This window comes from Rhineura floridana, chromosome 4, assembly GCF_030035675.1.
Source record: "Rhineura floridana isolate rRhiFlo1 chromosome 4, rRhiFlo1.hap2, whole genome shotgun sequence".
Taxonomy (NCBI): domain Eukaryota; kingdom Metazoa; phylum Chordata; class Lepidosauria; order Squamata; family Rhineuridae; genus Rhineura; species Rhineura floridana.
The window spans coordinates 92,288,615-92,304,959 of record NC_084483.1 but is presented as its reverse complement, the minus strand read 5'-3'; the positions used below and the strand labels follow the sequence as shown (position 1 = coordinate 92,304,959).

Here is a 16,345-nt window from a genome sequence, read left to right as displayed (position 1 = left end):
CAGAAGTCTTACTGATAAATAAAAATAAGCTAAACTGATTATACGCCTGCCAAATACCTATATTCTACAAGCTCCCTCCTTAGCATCTGGGAGACCTTCCAATGCATCACAGGATATTTAAGAGAAATATTATTATTATTAAATGTATTAGTTGCCCTTCGCCAGCAGGTCCCAAGACTGGTTACAAAAGTTCAATGTTAAAAACAATTAAAACAAATTACATTCATGGGATAGGGTGGATCCTAAAAACATACGTCTCAAGTGCCAAAGGTAAAGAGGTGCATCTTTAGCATTCACCAGAAACTGTATAGCAAAGGTGCCAGCCACATCTCTGTGGGGAGGGAATTCCACAACTTAGGGGCTGCCACAGAATATGCCCTCTCCAAAGCTACCCTCCCCCAATCTTCTGAGGGTGGCAAAACTACCAAGGTGACCCCCTCTGCTGATCTTAACACCCAAGGGGGTCTGTAAGGAAGGAGGTGGTCTCTCAGTTTATTGGGGCCAAAGTCATTTAGGGCTTTAAACACTAGTGTGAACACATTACTTTGGGCCCAGAAACTAACTGGCAACCAATGCAACTGTTTTAGAATAGGGCTTAGATGACTTATCTGGCTATCGCATTTTGGACCAGTTGAAGATTCCAAGTCTTCTTCAAAGGCAGTCCCAAGCAGAGTGCATTGCAATAATCCAATCTGGAAGTACCAGAGCATGGAGTACTGCAGCCAAGTCTTCTCTGTCCAGAAGAGGTTGTAGCTGGCAAACCAACTGGAGGTGGAAAGAGGCGCTCCTAACCACTGAAGCCATCTGGGCCTCAAGTGACAATGCTGGACCCAGGAGTACTTCCAGGCTATAAACCTGCTCCTTCCAGGGGATGGCAACCCCATCCAGACTAGACTGTCTTCCCATTTACTGGCTTCAAGAACTTGGAACAAGTAACACCCCTGTCTTTTCAGGATTTAGAATTCTGAGGAGGAAAGGTTAGTGCAGTGACAATCACTGCGGATAGTGGGGCTGCCGGAAAAAAAATTCATATAGGTTCTAAGGACAGAGGGATGTTTTGGAGTAGGGTACAGAGAGGCTAAATCAACTTGACATATTGATTTGATAACACAACTGTAAAATATTGTTGGCTCAAGATCCTTAATACAATGATTATTTGATTGAAAGAGACTTACATCAGAAGTTCTACTAATCTTCGGCAGACTCCAGAGTCAATAACTGCTTGGATTTTATCATTTGGTCCATCTGAAAGGTATGAGAGGGCCCAGCAAGCATCTGCTAATACATCTGGGTCACTGCTAAACAACAGTCTTGACAAAACACCTAAGCAAGGACGAACCTTGAGTTAAAAAAAAAGAAACATGATCAGACAGATAGTTCCTCTTTTTAGAAATGTCATATCTGTTGCAAATGTTATACTAAAGAACTGAAAGTATTCTCTTGATGTTAGTTTAATTTCATTCTACGACAAAAGAAATTTGACTGACCCAACAATTAAGACTACAGAAAGGTTGGCTTGTATTGACTTTACATGAGAACACACATTTTAAAGCAATTTATGCTTTTGATCATTATAGCATCTTTTCAGACTGAAAACTAGACTCTACCTTGTTGAAATCAGGAGGTGGATTCTTGCCTCTACAGAGGTTTGAAAGTGCCCAAACAGCATTTCTAGTCGTCGTAAGTCTGTTTGAATGTGTTAGGAGTCTGCCAAGAAAAGCAAACATTAATTACAAATAGACATTTTTCATTTATATAAAAGTGACCCAACATTAACATGCTGAAATCACAAACTTTCTCAAACAGAACCATACATTTATTATAGCCATAACTTTCTATCTCCTTTGAAAAAATCAGACATTCTAATAGCAAGAAACTGTGTGTGTCAGCACAACAGCATCTAAATTACATAAATTATAGCACAATCCTGTGTGCTCAGAAGTAAATCCCATTCAGTTCAATGGGTCTTATAGGAAAGTGGGCATATGATTACAGCCTTAATGATTTCAAGTTAAACTGAACAGTTTTCAAGTTACACTAGCAATTAAGCCTAGATATTTCCAATAGTTAGACATGTATACAATTCTTTGCATTTGCAGAAATTATCAGTACTTACTGTAAGAGTGGGGGAAGTATTCCACAGCTTAACACATAATCTCTACATTCTGCATTGTCTCCAGCAATGTTACCAAGAGCCCACACGGCCTTAGAAACAAAGTGTTAAATTAATATTCATACATTTTTAAAAGTCCTTTATCTGCAACACTTGTACAATGCAATCTTTTAAAAATAGGCTAATTTTGTTGTTGTGAAGTTGTTTTAATTACAATTCTGAGGAGAACAAACATCAGTTAGAAAACAATAGTAAAAAAACAAAGGAGAATCAGGGACATAGTAGGGACAAATCAATCAGGACATATCTAGTTAATTTTTTTAAAGAATCCACAACGTACAAAGAATGCATAAAAAGAAGCTATTACCTAAATTAAGTTTACTTCTATAAAAGAATGGAAAGCACTACCTGAGAGTTTACATTTGCAGCCCAATCATAAAAGCTGTTGTGATATTACAACAGAAATTAATAAAAGAGGCAGAAAACCACCAGGTCCAGCAAAAAGAAACAACAGCACCTTTATGCCAGGACCAAACACAATCCCAATAGCATAGCAGCAGTCACTGAAAGAATGAATATATCAGTGCTTATACCTGCCATGGATAACTGTAGCTTGCCAAGGATATGGAAATCTTATGGGGTAGTACAGTTCAAATACCTACACTACATCCTAATAACCATTAAAGTGGTCAAGGATGTGCCTATTTTATTGGAGGAAGGTGTCAATAGGGAGTGGCCAAAGCTCCATACAATATATACAATTAATGATCTCTGATACCAGAGAGGAACTAGTTTGTTTTGCCTGAAACATTCCTGCATGAGAGACAATATTATTTCATTTGACTAAGCACACATGCTTGCTATCAAGTGATCATCCTAAATATTATTACATATCAAAATCTAACATTATTATTATTATTACCCATTGGTAAGTCCTAGTAATAGAATCCTTGCCATGTTTACAAAGAAGTAACGTTTGTTCCCAAGCACGTATGCATGCATGGGATTGTAGTCTAAGTATCTGAAATAAGAGAATTACAATGGCTGCATTCCCACAATACTAAGTCATGATTTGTTTTTACCATGGTTGGTTCAAACCAACCACAAATCATCTCACAGGTCCTGTTTACACATCCTTAACCATGATCTGTAATCATAGGACAAACCTTGGCTACAGTACTTAACCAAGATGCCTGGTTAGAACACCACACTAAGCCAAACCCTGTACTATAAGAACCAGGGAAGAGCAAAGTATATGTGAACTCTTCTCCAGGGGCCAGAACATTTGTGTGATCCTAGTAAGCCATAGTTTGACTTAGCTTACCATGATGTGCAAACCAATCAAGCCAAGGTTTATTTTTCCAAAGGTTGGTATGGCTTTTGGCTACCCTTGCCTCTGTAAGGTTCAAGGTCTTTGTATTATTTTACAAAGCCCTGTAACAACTTACATCCAGGGTGTCTTAGGGACCACCTGAACCCCGATATCATAGCTCAATCACTGAGATCTTCTGCAGGAGTAGCTCTGGTTGTCCTCCAAGTTGGCAAGGCTCAATTAACATCAACACAAAATTGCACCTTCAGTGTCATTGGCCCAGTTCTGTGGAATGCTCTGCCAACAGAGATTCAGCAGGTACCTTCTGTTTTAACTTATAAGCACATGCCAAAAACTTTTCTGTTTCACCAGGGTTATGCAGGCAATTAAGAACATGCTGTTTTGCAACAATTGACCCTTGTTTTTTATTGTATTTTTAATGTTTTTTAAAAAATTCTATGGTGGTGGTGGTTGTAAATATGTAAACTGCTTTGATGTTTTTAACGAAATAGCAGTATACAAATGTATTTATAAATAAATAAGTTGGCAAGCTTCCGTGCTGCCAAAACAAGCCATGGTTAAGCAAAACTGTTGGGTTAGGACATATCATTAAACTATCATTAAAACCAGCCACGGTCTATAAACTAATAAACCATGGGCTTTGTATTATGGTTTGTTGGGTTTAGATATTCCAACTATGACCAACAGCACAATCGAAACCACACCTATCCAGGTTCAGGCAATTAACACCAGATGACAGTTTAACATTACTTCCAAACCAGATCAGTAAGTTGGTGCTAGACCTCATTCTAAGTCTGCACTATTCTTTCTTGCTGAGGTTCTTTCAAGTCCAATACTTTAGAACTATTTGTTTAATTTTTTTAAGTTACCTGTTCTTGGACATCCTCATGTTCAGAGTTCAACAATTTAATAAAAATTGGGACAGCTCCAGTCTCGATTACTACTTTGGTGTGCAGAAATGTTCCAGAAGCTATATTTGTAAGAGCCCATGCTGCTTCAAACTAAAAGGCAAAAATATAGTTAGCTAAACAAACACTGTACAATACAGATTCTGTATACTTAAGAACATAAGAATAGCCTGCTAGATCAGGCTAACGGCACATCTAATCCAGCATCCTGTTCTCATAGTGGCAAACTTTATGCCTATGGAAAGTTATTTTCTTCTTTCAGCCACTGGCAACTGTCACTATACACATGTTGGCTAGCACCTGAATATTTGAAGTGGAAGAGCCTTGTATCTGAGGTGTTTTGAACACTGAACACTTTCTCTTTGATGTTAGGTTGTGATGTTCATTCATTTAAGAACATGAAAAATCTGCACCTCTTCAGAATTTTCTTAAATTTCCTGTAAATTGATTGGAATACATTCTAATATCATCTTATATAAACTGAGCCACTTATAGGTCCATGTTGCAACTTCGGAGGCAGGATGCTACAATGGAGTAACAGCCCTCCAGGCATCATACAAAGGCACAGCCAAAAGAAGGGCCCCCTTACAGATTTTAATTGCCAGTCTGGCTTAAATAGGGAGAGGTTATCCTGCAAATATTTGGGCCATCTTAAAATTAATATTATTATTATTATTATTAATTAAATTTATATACCGCCCCATAGCCGAAGCTCTCTGGGCGGTGCACAACAGACAAACAACCAATATACAATTAAAACCATATGTTAAACAACTTTAAAATAGATTCATTATATCATGAATCAAACATAATTAAACACAGTAATAACAAAAAAACTCAGTACAAGATAATAAATCTTAAAATTAATATATTAGTGTCTGCTCCTTTAACATCATTCTTAGTCTCTTTTATGCTCATGCTGCCTTGTACATCTCCACCCATCCTCAAACCTTTCCATTACAAAATATTCTAATGGTATGGGTGAACACCCATATAATATTTGCAACTATTAACAAATTATTCCCCAAAATACTCCTTCCTAAAAGGCCTAGGTGCAATCTGAAACCTGCATGGCACCTATATTTTTATGTCTGCTACCTCCTCCCATATTCTATCTTAACAAGATGCAAACTCACGGCTTTACCACCAAGTCACCAGCTTGATTTGTTTACCATCTAGCCTGATGAAGAGTTCTGCAGAACTTGAAAGCTTGCAAACTATTTTGTGACATTTTGGTTGGCCTAATAAAGGTACTGACCTAATATGGAGTTTAGAATTTTCCTTATAAGCCAACACGGTTACCCTTACTTTCTGCATATAAATAAATTGGTTTTGCATGTGTGCCGAAGCTGAGAGGGAAAAATGCCACCACCTCAATGATGAAGGATCTGAATTCTTCAAATGTTGACTTTTTCCTAATACCTTAGCACATTTTATTAAGTGAACTCACCTGAAGAGTGCAATTATCATTCTTTTCTAGAAATGTCACAAATCTCTGCACAACTCCTGGTTTTTGTATGACTTCATCTATTGGAGGATTGGGTTCTGAAAATAAATATGAATTGGTCTGATGAAAGCAAAGTTAGGGCAGTTATAGAAAAACTCAAGCAACAGATGAAACGTGGTGTAGTTGCTAGAAAGCTGGGTTTGGATTAAGAATTCTAGGTTTAAATCCACATTAATGAATGTTCTTAGTCAAGTCACTCTGTCACTCGTAGGAATACGGTAAAGTTAAAATTTTGCTAAGAGCTCCCTGGAAGAATGGTAAAGTACAAATATAACAGATAATCTATATTTTGCCTAGTTGGTGTAAGGAATAAGCTGCTGTGGTTAACCAAGAAAATCTGGTTGATTAAACAAATCATTCAAAAGATGACAGATAACAGTATACTAAAAGTTCAAAATATAAAAGACCAAATGGATTGGATGAAAGAACTTTCTAGTCCTGTTTCTTAGTTACAAGACAAATGCTTCTAAGAAGCCCATAAGCATCAGTTCTCTTCCATTTTTGCCCCTCCATACCCACACTAACATTTATGGCATACTACCACTGAGTTCAGAGGTTCTATTTACCTATCATGACTAATAGAAGGTGGTAAACTTAGCCTCCATTAATTTGCCTAATCCTCTTTTAAACCCTAAGTGAATTGCCATTACTGTAGGTGGTGGTGAATTCCATAACTTAATTATGCAGTGCAAGAAGAGTTTTCAAGTGGGGGCTTTTGCAGACTAGAAAAGAAGTCTTATAATCAGACTCACTGACACAGCTTCCCCAAATTCCGAGAACTGGCATAGGCTGATAGAAGCATGTAGGTACAAGTTTCTAGACAGCTGGGTCTGGAAATCTGGATGTCTAAAAGGAATAAAGCAGCCCACCACATGCTTCCCTTCAGCCAAGAACAAGTCCCCCTCCGTAATGGCTCCCAGGCCAAAAAGGAGAAGACATAGGTTTAACCCACCCTTTTGACTCATGCCTGTCATAGGATGGAGCACTGTGCATTCAGCCCTTAAGCGCAAGACTAACTCCAATAATAGCGTGGAAAATAAAAAGGGAAGAGGAAGTACTGGCAGCCTCTCTTTGTCTGTCAAGCCATTTCGGGGTTTGACTATTTTGTGCCAGGGATGCTCTTCTTTTGAAACAGGGGTGGGGAATTTTGACAGATCAGTGGGACAACCCACCTGTTAATCACATGACATCATTATAACATCACATGGCTGACAGGTGGTCGTCCTGCCCACCTGTCAAAATCCCTTGCCTTTTGCAAGTCTCCCCACATTTCTCCTTTCCATCCCTAATGTCAGAGGTAGAAATGGGGAAGCACGGGCATCTTCAAAGCTGGGAGGGAGAAGCAGTTTCCACTGAATGGAAACAGCTTCCCCTTCCTTGAGCAAGACGCCAACAGTGTGATGTGGCTGCAAAAAGGACAAATGTTATTTTAGGCTGCATTAACAGAAGTATAGTTTCCAAATTGCGTGAAATATTACTTCCCCTTTATTCGGCAATGGTTAAGCCTCATCTTGAGTACTGCGTACAGTTCTGGACACCGCACTTTAAGAAGGATACAGACAAAGTGGAACAGGTTCAGAGGAGGGCAACAAGGAGGATCAGGGGACTGGAAGCCCTATGAGGAAAGACTGAAAGAACTGAGCATGTTGAGCCTTGAGAAGAGAAGACTGAGGGGAGATATGATAGCACTCTTCAAGTACACGAAAGGTTGCCACATAGAGGAGGGCCAGGATCTCTTCTTGATCATCCCAGAACGCAGAACATGGAATAATGGGCTCAAGCTGCAGGAAGACAGATTTTGATTGAACATCAGGAAAAACTTCCTATCTGTTAGAGTGGTACGACAATGGAACCAATTACCTAGGGAGATGACGGGCTCTCCAACACTGGAGGCGTTCAACAGGCAGCTGGACCACCACCTGTTAGGTATACTTTATTTTGGATTCCTGCATTGAGGAGGGAGTTAGACTTGATGGCCTTATAGGCCCCTTTGAACTCTACAATTCTATGATTCTACTGCCCATCAGCTGATGGGCAGTTGGAAGCACACCTTGCCCCAGCAAAGAAACAATCAGGAACAAGCTTCCAATTTTGTTCCTCTGAAGCCCCACCCTTATCCACCCCATACATGACATCAGGCGTAGGACAGGTGGGTGGTGGCTTCCCTAAAACAGCCTGACAGGCCAAATGAAAGGGCTTGGCAGGCCAAGTTTGACCTACTGGCCAGAGGTTCTCCACCCATCCTAAACCCAACATAAATATTCTGTGGAGCCTGACAATTTAATCACGTGGTTAGGATGCATGTGCAGGTGGGCAAGTAGTACTCCAAATTCTTTTTGCCAATAGCTCAGTTTATGAAAACAATTTCAACAGTTGCTAGAAATGAAATTATCACAGTAATAGGCCACACATCCTTCAATATATTCTATAAAAAGAATTAATTTTAAGACACTTACAAAAAGCACAAACTAGATGAATTACTAGGGCAGCAAAGAACAGTGTACTATTAAGTGAAATGTGTAGTTGCTGTCCTGTTACTGTTTGATTTGTTTGGTTTTGTTGTTTCCGCAAAGTGATTTTTGGCATTCAGCCACTATATGTGAATGACTACAGCCATTCATGTGAGGAAGAAACACAGAAGCAATTCAACAAACTGCTTTAAAAATAAACCTGTTTTTGACTTCCGGGAAGGGTGACTTCGCTTGTGCCTGCTTTTGAGACGGGCTCCCGCCTCAAAAGAAGCTTATTCAGATATAAATCAGTCAGAACATTTTTTTTTTTGACTGATGAAATTTCTCCCAGGCAGGGAGAAACGTAGAGATCAACCTCAAAAGCCTGTTTTTGTTGGGAGGACTGGATTTCATTAATTTATGAGAAAAGGTCCAGCCAGCAATGCCGGACGGACTTCCGAACAAGCTCTATCTGTTTAATGCGATACGTTTATCTTTTCTTCAAAGAGAAAACAGACTAACAGGCAAGCACCCTTCTTTCTATTATTTTTTTTACTTGGTTTAAATTGTTGCAGCAAAAAGAGATTTGTCAATTTAATCAGCTTTAAAGAGCTTCTGGGTGAGCTATAACTCTTCTCTGTTATTCACGAAATTAACAGCTTATCTCTGTTTCTATTGCAAAAAGCTGTCCTGGAAGTGCATTCTAAAGATATACACAGAAGAGGGATTTCTATTCCGAGGAACATTATATTGTCTGGGACTATTCTCTTTTTGGTCTATTTTATTTTGACGAATCTGCTTCTTCACGACGCCGCTAACTGTTTTGATGCTGGGAACTAAATTTGTTTTGTATTCTTGAACATAGAGAGATAAGGCAGGCTGCTCTGTTTATACTGTGATGTCATCAAGCCTGGAATATTAACCCAATTGTTGCTGAAATAAGAAGTGGTTCTTCTTTATTTTTGTTTTGCTTTGTTTTCGTGGTTTTAAAAAATGGCAATCAAGAAAGTGGCTGAGAATCTGGAAGTAATTATGTTTCAGAAAATAATGGATAGGATTGAGATAACGAAACAAACCCTGCGACAGGGCAGTAAGGAGCTGAAAATTGAACTGAGCAAAATGACGCAGGAGCTTAAAGAAATAGGGGATCCTGTGAGAGAGGAGAATGAGATCAGAGATGAGAAAAGAAAAAATAAAGGGAAGATACAAGCCCTGGAGATTGGAACAAATGTGGAATTGGAAAAAGATCTGGAGTTTATGGATATTAGAAATAAAATCTACTGTTTGGAATTTAACGTTATCTCTGAAGAAATTAATGAAGATATTAGAGATAAAGTTATCAATGGCTTGGATAATCTTCTGGACTGGAATGACGTGATGGAGCTTGATATAGAGAAAATCTATGGAATTAACAGCAGCCATGTGACAATGGAAAAACTCTCAAGAGATGAACCAGTGCATTTTGTAAAAAAGAAGAACAGAGATATGACTTTACAACAATATTTCAGCAACTTATTCAGAATTGATGGCAAGAAAATATTTCGGATAGAGGAAATTCCCATCAGACTCTTATTATATGACTATGGCTATGACAGCAAGATTATTATGGAATACTGATAATGGAAGATTGGACACTGAAATTACTGGACTTAACAGGACTATTGAAGATGGAAGATGGAATTAATAGGGATAATGGAATAATGGCTATTGAAATTATTGGACCTAACAGATTTTGATGAGATGGATTAATCGATATGTTTATTTGGACTATGGTTATGACAATAAGATTATTATTATTATTAACGAGATGGATTAATCGACATGTTTATTTGGAGAAAAATTGATAGATATATTTCTTAAAGAATTGAAACCTCTCTTTGACTTTTTGTGGAAAGAATAAAGTAATGTTTATGAGATTTGATGATTAATTAAGATAACTACTGGAGGAAAGTGATTTTATAATATAATTTAAGAGACAGGATTGTTATATATTGTAGACCTATAACTGATTTGATCTGCGACAAATGGGAAGTCAACATTTTATTTTTTTTGTTTAATCATTTTTGTTTTGTTTTGTTTTTTGTCTTTGAATGTTTTATGATTTTGTTTTGTATGTTTTATGAAAATTTGAATAAAAATTATTGTAAAAATAAATAAATAAATAAAATAAAAATAAACCTGTTTTTCCCCAATGCAATTTGAACCTGTGGGAATAACAATTGCAACTTCTATTCTAAAAAAAGGAAGATGATTTACCTTTAGACAGCAGTTTTCTAAATCTCTGGGTTGCTGCAAGTTGTTGCTCAGGATCATCTGAGAAAACCATCTGCACCATATCACATGTAATTACATCTTCCTAAAAATAAAAAGACATTATCATTTCTGCAACTTTAGGTACAGTTGTCAACAAACGTTATGGCAGTTCGGGATCATTTACCTCAGGAATAGGTACAGTAGAGCTCACATCAGGATCTTGGATTGGACTTTTTTGCATTGACTCTTCATTGCCCAGTAGAGAAACGTTTCTGCGTTTAAATAACTAGGGAAAAAATATGAATAAACTCATGAGGTTTGTTTTCAGTTTTGGAAGGGAAAGAACTATAATTAAAATTTGTTTACATAAATAATCCACAGTTATTTTTGTTGGTTCCTCACTTGTAAAATCCATTTGATCAACCTATTCCATTTCCAACTTGTATAAACATGAAAATCAATCCATGATGAAGTGTGCTTCTAAACTTCCTTCGAGAGGCTCTTTATAATCAGAGTTTTTAATATAAGTTTAGAAACGTACCCAGTTGCATTTTAACCCAATTTGGTAAGGGTCATATACAATGCTGGAAATTGCAGAAGAGAAGCTGGCATGGAAGATGGGACACAACTCACATAATTTCACACCCTGATCCTGATCTCAGTCTTGGCTTCCACTTTATGTCTGAACTGACCCTATAAGGTTTCCAACTTGGAAGCATTTCATAAACTGCAGTATTCAACATTAGAAATATGAAGTTATTTAATCCAGTAACTAATATTTCTCTGTCTCTAGAGTTAGAGATTGTTTGGAAAAATGGCTAGGGCATATCTATTATGGGACAAGAATTTACTGTCTTGATGTGCCCTATTGCATTTTTCAACCCTATACAGTTCTGAGTACCAGATATGGAACTATTAGAATATATTCTACTACAGTGAAAACAAAATTCCTATACTTTAAAAGCTAACACCACTTTTCTGAAAGCTAAACCCAAACAGAGATGCATAGTAATCAGGTACCGTAAACACAGTCTCTTTACAAGCAGAGCAGTATCTCAGATAAAAGCTCTATGTTGTATTAGCAAATAATGCTTGCTGTGGGCAGTAAAAACAACTGACAGTGTATCTGACAGTACATCACAAAAGGTGAGGTTATATTGGCTCCATGGCCACATATTTCCACATATAGCCACACAAATAGTCCCCCTAACTTGAACAATTTTACTTGATTTATTACATTATTTATTAATGGAAATTTTGTTCTGAAACTCAGACAAAAAAAGGTTCCCAAACTAGCTAACATACTACTAACACACCACAACTGTTTAATAACACAATCCTAGGCATCCTAGGTAGAAATAAGTCCCACTGAGTTCAATGGGATTTGCCTTCAAGGTAGCTAGGACTGCAGCCAGAATATTTAAAGACTTACTTGTTCTTCTCTTTTTTGTTTCCGAAGCTGAATACCTTCCTCTTCTCTTCTTCGTCGCATTTCTTGGGGATTGAGGGCGTTGTTTTTATAACTTTTCATTCTGTAGCGATCCTTTTCTGGGCTTGCCATGGTATCTACAATAAAGAGCAAGAGTTTACACCAAACCCAGAACTGATTACATGATCTTCTCTAGATTGCCAGTCACATCTGAGGAAACAAGAGGAAATAAGCTAGAGAGAATGTATGAATAAGATGTTATACGTAAGAAGACACAGTAATTTCAGCTACTACCAACTACACTTTTACAATACCTGAACAAGGAACAGCAGCAAATCTCCTGTGGTGAAAGACTGCAACATCTGGAGCTTTTTCATTAAAAAAAAACCCGCAAGTGACCACGCGATTATGCATGGTGTGGAAAGAGTAGTTTTCTCCCTTTCATATAATAGCTAAACCCAAGGTCATTCAATGAAAGGCAGAGAGGTAAAATGAAGTACTTCTTCACAAAGTACACAGTTAAACTATAGAATTCGCTAGCACAATATGTAGTGATGGCCACCAACTTGGACAACTTTTAAAGAGGTCTAGGCAAATTCATGGAGAATGAGGCTATCAACAGCTACTAGTCATGATGGCAATGTACTACCTCTGAAAATCCTCAAAATCAGATACAACCTGATGCTTCAACTTCCTCCAAAGTAGAGAGTAAATTACACAATTTGAGAACTAGTATTTTCCAATAATCAGTATCTGTATGATCATAAACTGAATACTTGCATGTTTGCAAAAATTCCTTTGTGTCTTACAGAAAGTTAGGGTATGTGGTCATTACAATTACAATTTATGCAAAAACAATTTTTTAAATATTTTTTTAAAAAAAGGTTTTTTAATACATACAATAACAAACACTAAATTCATACATATATGGTTTGTAAAGAGACAGGAAGAGTATCTCCTGAATCAAAAGTGTCTAAGTCTTTAGTCCATACTCATGAATGAATACATACATAGCTGCTATAGTGCTTTTTATATAAACTGCTGGTACTCTTGCTTGTAGACTTTAAATCTGTATCTCAATGGAGCAAGATGCGTATATTATGGCCAGACGCGTTTCGACTTGTGTGTCTTTCTCAATGGCCTTTCAAGCATATATTAACAGATTTTCACTTGGATGAAAAGTAATAGGTGCAGGATAGATGCATTTCCATTAGTTTCCATGGGTTTTCTATATGAATGCTGCTGATAAAAACTGTCCAGAGGAACTGGATAAAAGGGGGAGTGTGGTGCTACCCTCTGGCAAGTGTGACAAGCAGCCAGACTTCTCTCCAACTCTGAAGCTGCAAAGGTGGGTGGAGATTATTTGGGCAGTTACATGGTGATCCCTGCCAGCTTCACAACTGGAAGGAAAGCTGAAAATTTTTGCCAGCTGTGCAACCAAAGGTGCCCTTGGTCACACAGGACAAAAATCTAAAAACCCCACCCCATTCTGGCCTTGAGATGCCCAAGGATGCAATCCAATACATATCTACTCAGAAGTAAGCTCCACTGGGTTCAACAGGATTTGCTCCCAGGTAAGGGTGTATTGGTCTACAGCCTGTCAGCATGCTCTGGGCTGGCCTTTCTCTTGAGAAATGAGGGGGGGGGAGAGACAGAGACAAGAATTCTTCCACCGTCTGAAAGATGTCATCAGAGCCCCCTTTCTGTTGTTCACTGCAAGAACCTACCTACATCTTGTCATAAACGCAAATCAAGAAATACAAATCAACAAAATCTAACAGCAGTCAGACAGAGCACTGAAGAATGCCCGTACCAGGGGAATCCTTGTCAAAACAAACGACCAAGTTCACGCCTCCTGGAGGACCAGGATTAGCTCCTATGAGAAGAGTGTGTTCGGGAAGATAAGAATAATAATGCTTGTAATGTTATTAATATAACATATATGCACTGTATATGTATATTTATTCGGAAATGACTCCCACCAATTTCAGGGCGGATTACCCCCAAAGCAAACATGCAGAGGATCGCAGCCGTCATTTGCCAAAAGGCCAGTCGACTTTCCACGTAAATCAGAAGCCGAAAAGATTGGGATTGTCTGCAGCCCTACCCCACACAGTGCCGGCAGGTCGGGAGGAGATAAGAGAGAAGCCTCCTTTAAAAAATGTGTAAGTATTTGGGTGCTGAGGAAGGGCGAAAGAGACATAGAAGCGCTCCCCCTCAAATGACAAGGATTAATAGCCATTCTCCCCACCCTGCATCCAGTGACAGGAGCAACCACGCATCCACAACATTCCCCCATACTTCACACCCCGACAAGCTCACGCACCCATTGAGGGCGACGCTAACCGCCGACCGCCGCTTTCCCCCTCGTAAAGTAGCCAGATTCGCAATTCAAGATGGCGGCTCCCAGCCCACCGAAACCCCCCGCCTCTCTCCCTCCTTTCTCCCCAGCACCACTCAAGCGCACGGAAAAAACCGAGCCGCCTGTAACGAGAATGGGGTCGGGTTTTCCCGAGGCCCAGACAAGTCACGCCCATAGAGCTAGAAAAAAGGTTAGACTAGGTACATGCAATTCTTAACATTCGGGTTGGCTTTGAATGATTATTTGGCTGTCGGTCATTTGCTCCGACAGCCACCGTAAACAACAACAAAAACAGAGAAAGAACGCAAAAATAATTTGCATGCATTTGGGTTCTGAATTGCTCAACTGTTTTGCGATCAAAATCATGTCTCTTCCCAGCTCCTAGCCTACCCGTAAAGGAGATATAGGGGCTCTCATTAGTGGGATAGAGGAGGAGGTCAATTTTTTGTGGAAGGGAAATGGTTAATCGGCTGCTTCACCAAACTTTGATCAATTTCAGCTCTTCACGGATGGAGAAACTGTGTCCCTCCAAATATTGCTGGCCTACAGCTCCCATCGTCTCTGCCATTGGGCATGCTCGCTGGGGGCTGATGGGAGTTGGAGTCCAACAACATCTGGCGGGCCCCAAGTTCTCCATCTCGGCTGTAAAGAAAAGAAAAGCGAGGGGAGAGAGCAGGTCATCCAGCGTCCGCAGTGCACCGCCGTGTCTACTCTAAAAAAAAAAAGTACCTACCGTCCCCATTGCCTGTCAAGCTCTCTGGTACCGCAGTATTTTCCAAAAGAAAGGCCCGCTGGGAGCGTGCGAGCTTTTAGAAGGCGCTCCGAAGCCTTTCAAACCACCCGCCCGCTCTTCCCTCGGGCGTAGCCAAACTGCGGCACTCTAATCCATGAAACTTTATTCCACAATAAATTATCTTTTAAGCTGCCACAAATCGCTGTTTTTTATGCAGCACGTCACGGATGAGGAATCACACACCCCTCATCCTTGACGTGTGGGCAGAATCTACTGGTGAGGGAAATGTACCCTGCCTTTGTTGAAGGCTCTTTCATCAGTTCTTTGTTGCTATATCCCGATGGCTCAGCGCCTCTATTTATATATTTGCTGCTGTTATTTTAATATTTGAATGTTGCTATTTCAATGTAATTCCACAATATTGTTTTATGGAGTACTGTATGCCACACCGAGATAATTTTTCCTCAAAAAAATCAGTTTAGAAATCTATTAAATAATAACTAACAGTGCAGTCCTAACCATGTCTACTCAGAAGCAAGAATTTAATGATACTTCCAGGTAAGTTATTATGGGATTGCAGCCTACTACGTTCTGTAAAACAATACGCTTGAGGGCCTTGAAGAAGAAACTTAAATATAAGCAAGAAAGATAACTTTTCTGCAGTTCAGTTTTCCCTAACCTGAAGCCCTGCTGGAGATGTTTTCGATTGCCAAGCAGATGCACATGGAAACCCGCAAGCAGGACCTGAGTGCAAAGAGTAGGATCCCCTCCTGCGGTTTACAGCAACTAGTATTCTGAAACATACTGCCTCCAATCATGGAGGCAGACCATAGCATCATGGCTAATAGCTATTAACAGCCTTTTCCTCCATGAATTTTTCTAATCCTCTTTTAAATCCATCTCTAGATCACCAGGCTGGAAAAGATCTGGAGAAAAGTTTTCTCGCTTGCTTATAATTAGTTCCTCTTCCTGATAACTGTTACAGTAAAGCATCTCCGGGGCCACTAAATTGGTGAAAGATGACATAGACCGTAGATTGATTGATTGATTGCATTTGTATACTGCCCCATAGCTGAAGCTCTCTGGGCAGTTTACAACAATTAAAAACATTAAAAATAAATATACAAATTTAAAAACACGTTTTTTAAAAAAGCAATTTAAAAACACATGCTAAAATGCCTGGGAGAAGAGGAAAGTCTTGACCTGGTGCCAAAAATATAACAGTGTTGGTGCCAGGCGCACCTCGTCAGCAAAATC

At 39.0% G+C, this 16,345-nt stretch overlaps 1 protein-coding gene across 6 annotated transcripts in view; it reads right to left on the bottom strand.

Annotated features, from left to right (window-relative positions):
- KPNA5 (karyopherin subunit alpha 5) overlaps positions 1-15,788 on the bottom strand; it is a 29,104-nt gene extending 13,316 nt beyond the window's left edge. The window contains exons 1-9 of one of the 6 annotated variants that reach the window (XM_061623679.1): positions 15,768-15,788; positions 11,997-12,130; positions 10,749-10,850; positions 10,568-10,667; positions 5,805-5,899; positions 4,316-4,447; positions 2,117-2,205; positions 1,608-1,707; positions 1,176-1,339 (exon numbers count right to left, since the gene is read on the bottom strand). In XM_061623679.1, coding sequence (XP_061479663.1) covers positions 1,176-1,339; positions 1,608-1,707; positions 2,117-2,205; positions 4,316-4,447; positions 5,805-5,899; positions 10,568-10,667; positions 10,749-10,850; positions 11,997-12,125 — 911 coding nt within the window. In that variant the 5' untranslated portion in view covers positions 12,126-12,130; positions 15,768-15,788. Of the gene's footprint in view, positions 1-1,175; positions 1,340-1,607; positions 1,708-2,116; positions 2,206-4,315; positions 4,448-5,804; positions 5,900-10,567; positions 10,668-10,748; positions 10,851-11,996; positions 12,131-13,806; positions 13,828-14,244; positions 14,265-14,319; positions 14,434-14,745; positions 14,912-15,088; positions 15,321-15,767 lie in introns of those variants that run through there. The other 5 variants (XM_061623683.1, XM_061623684.1, XM_061623682.1 and 2 more) reach the window with 5 other exon arrangements.
- Positions 15,789-16,345: the final 557 nt, after the last annotated feature.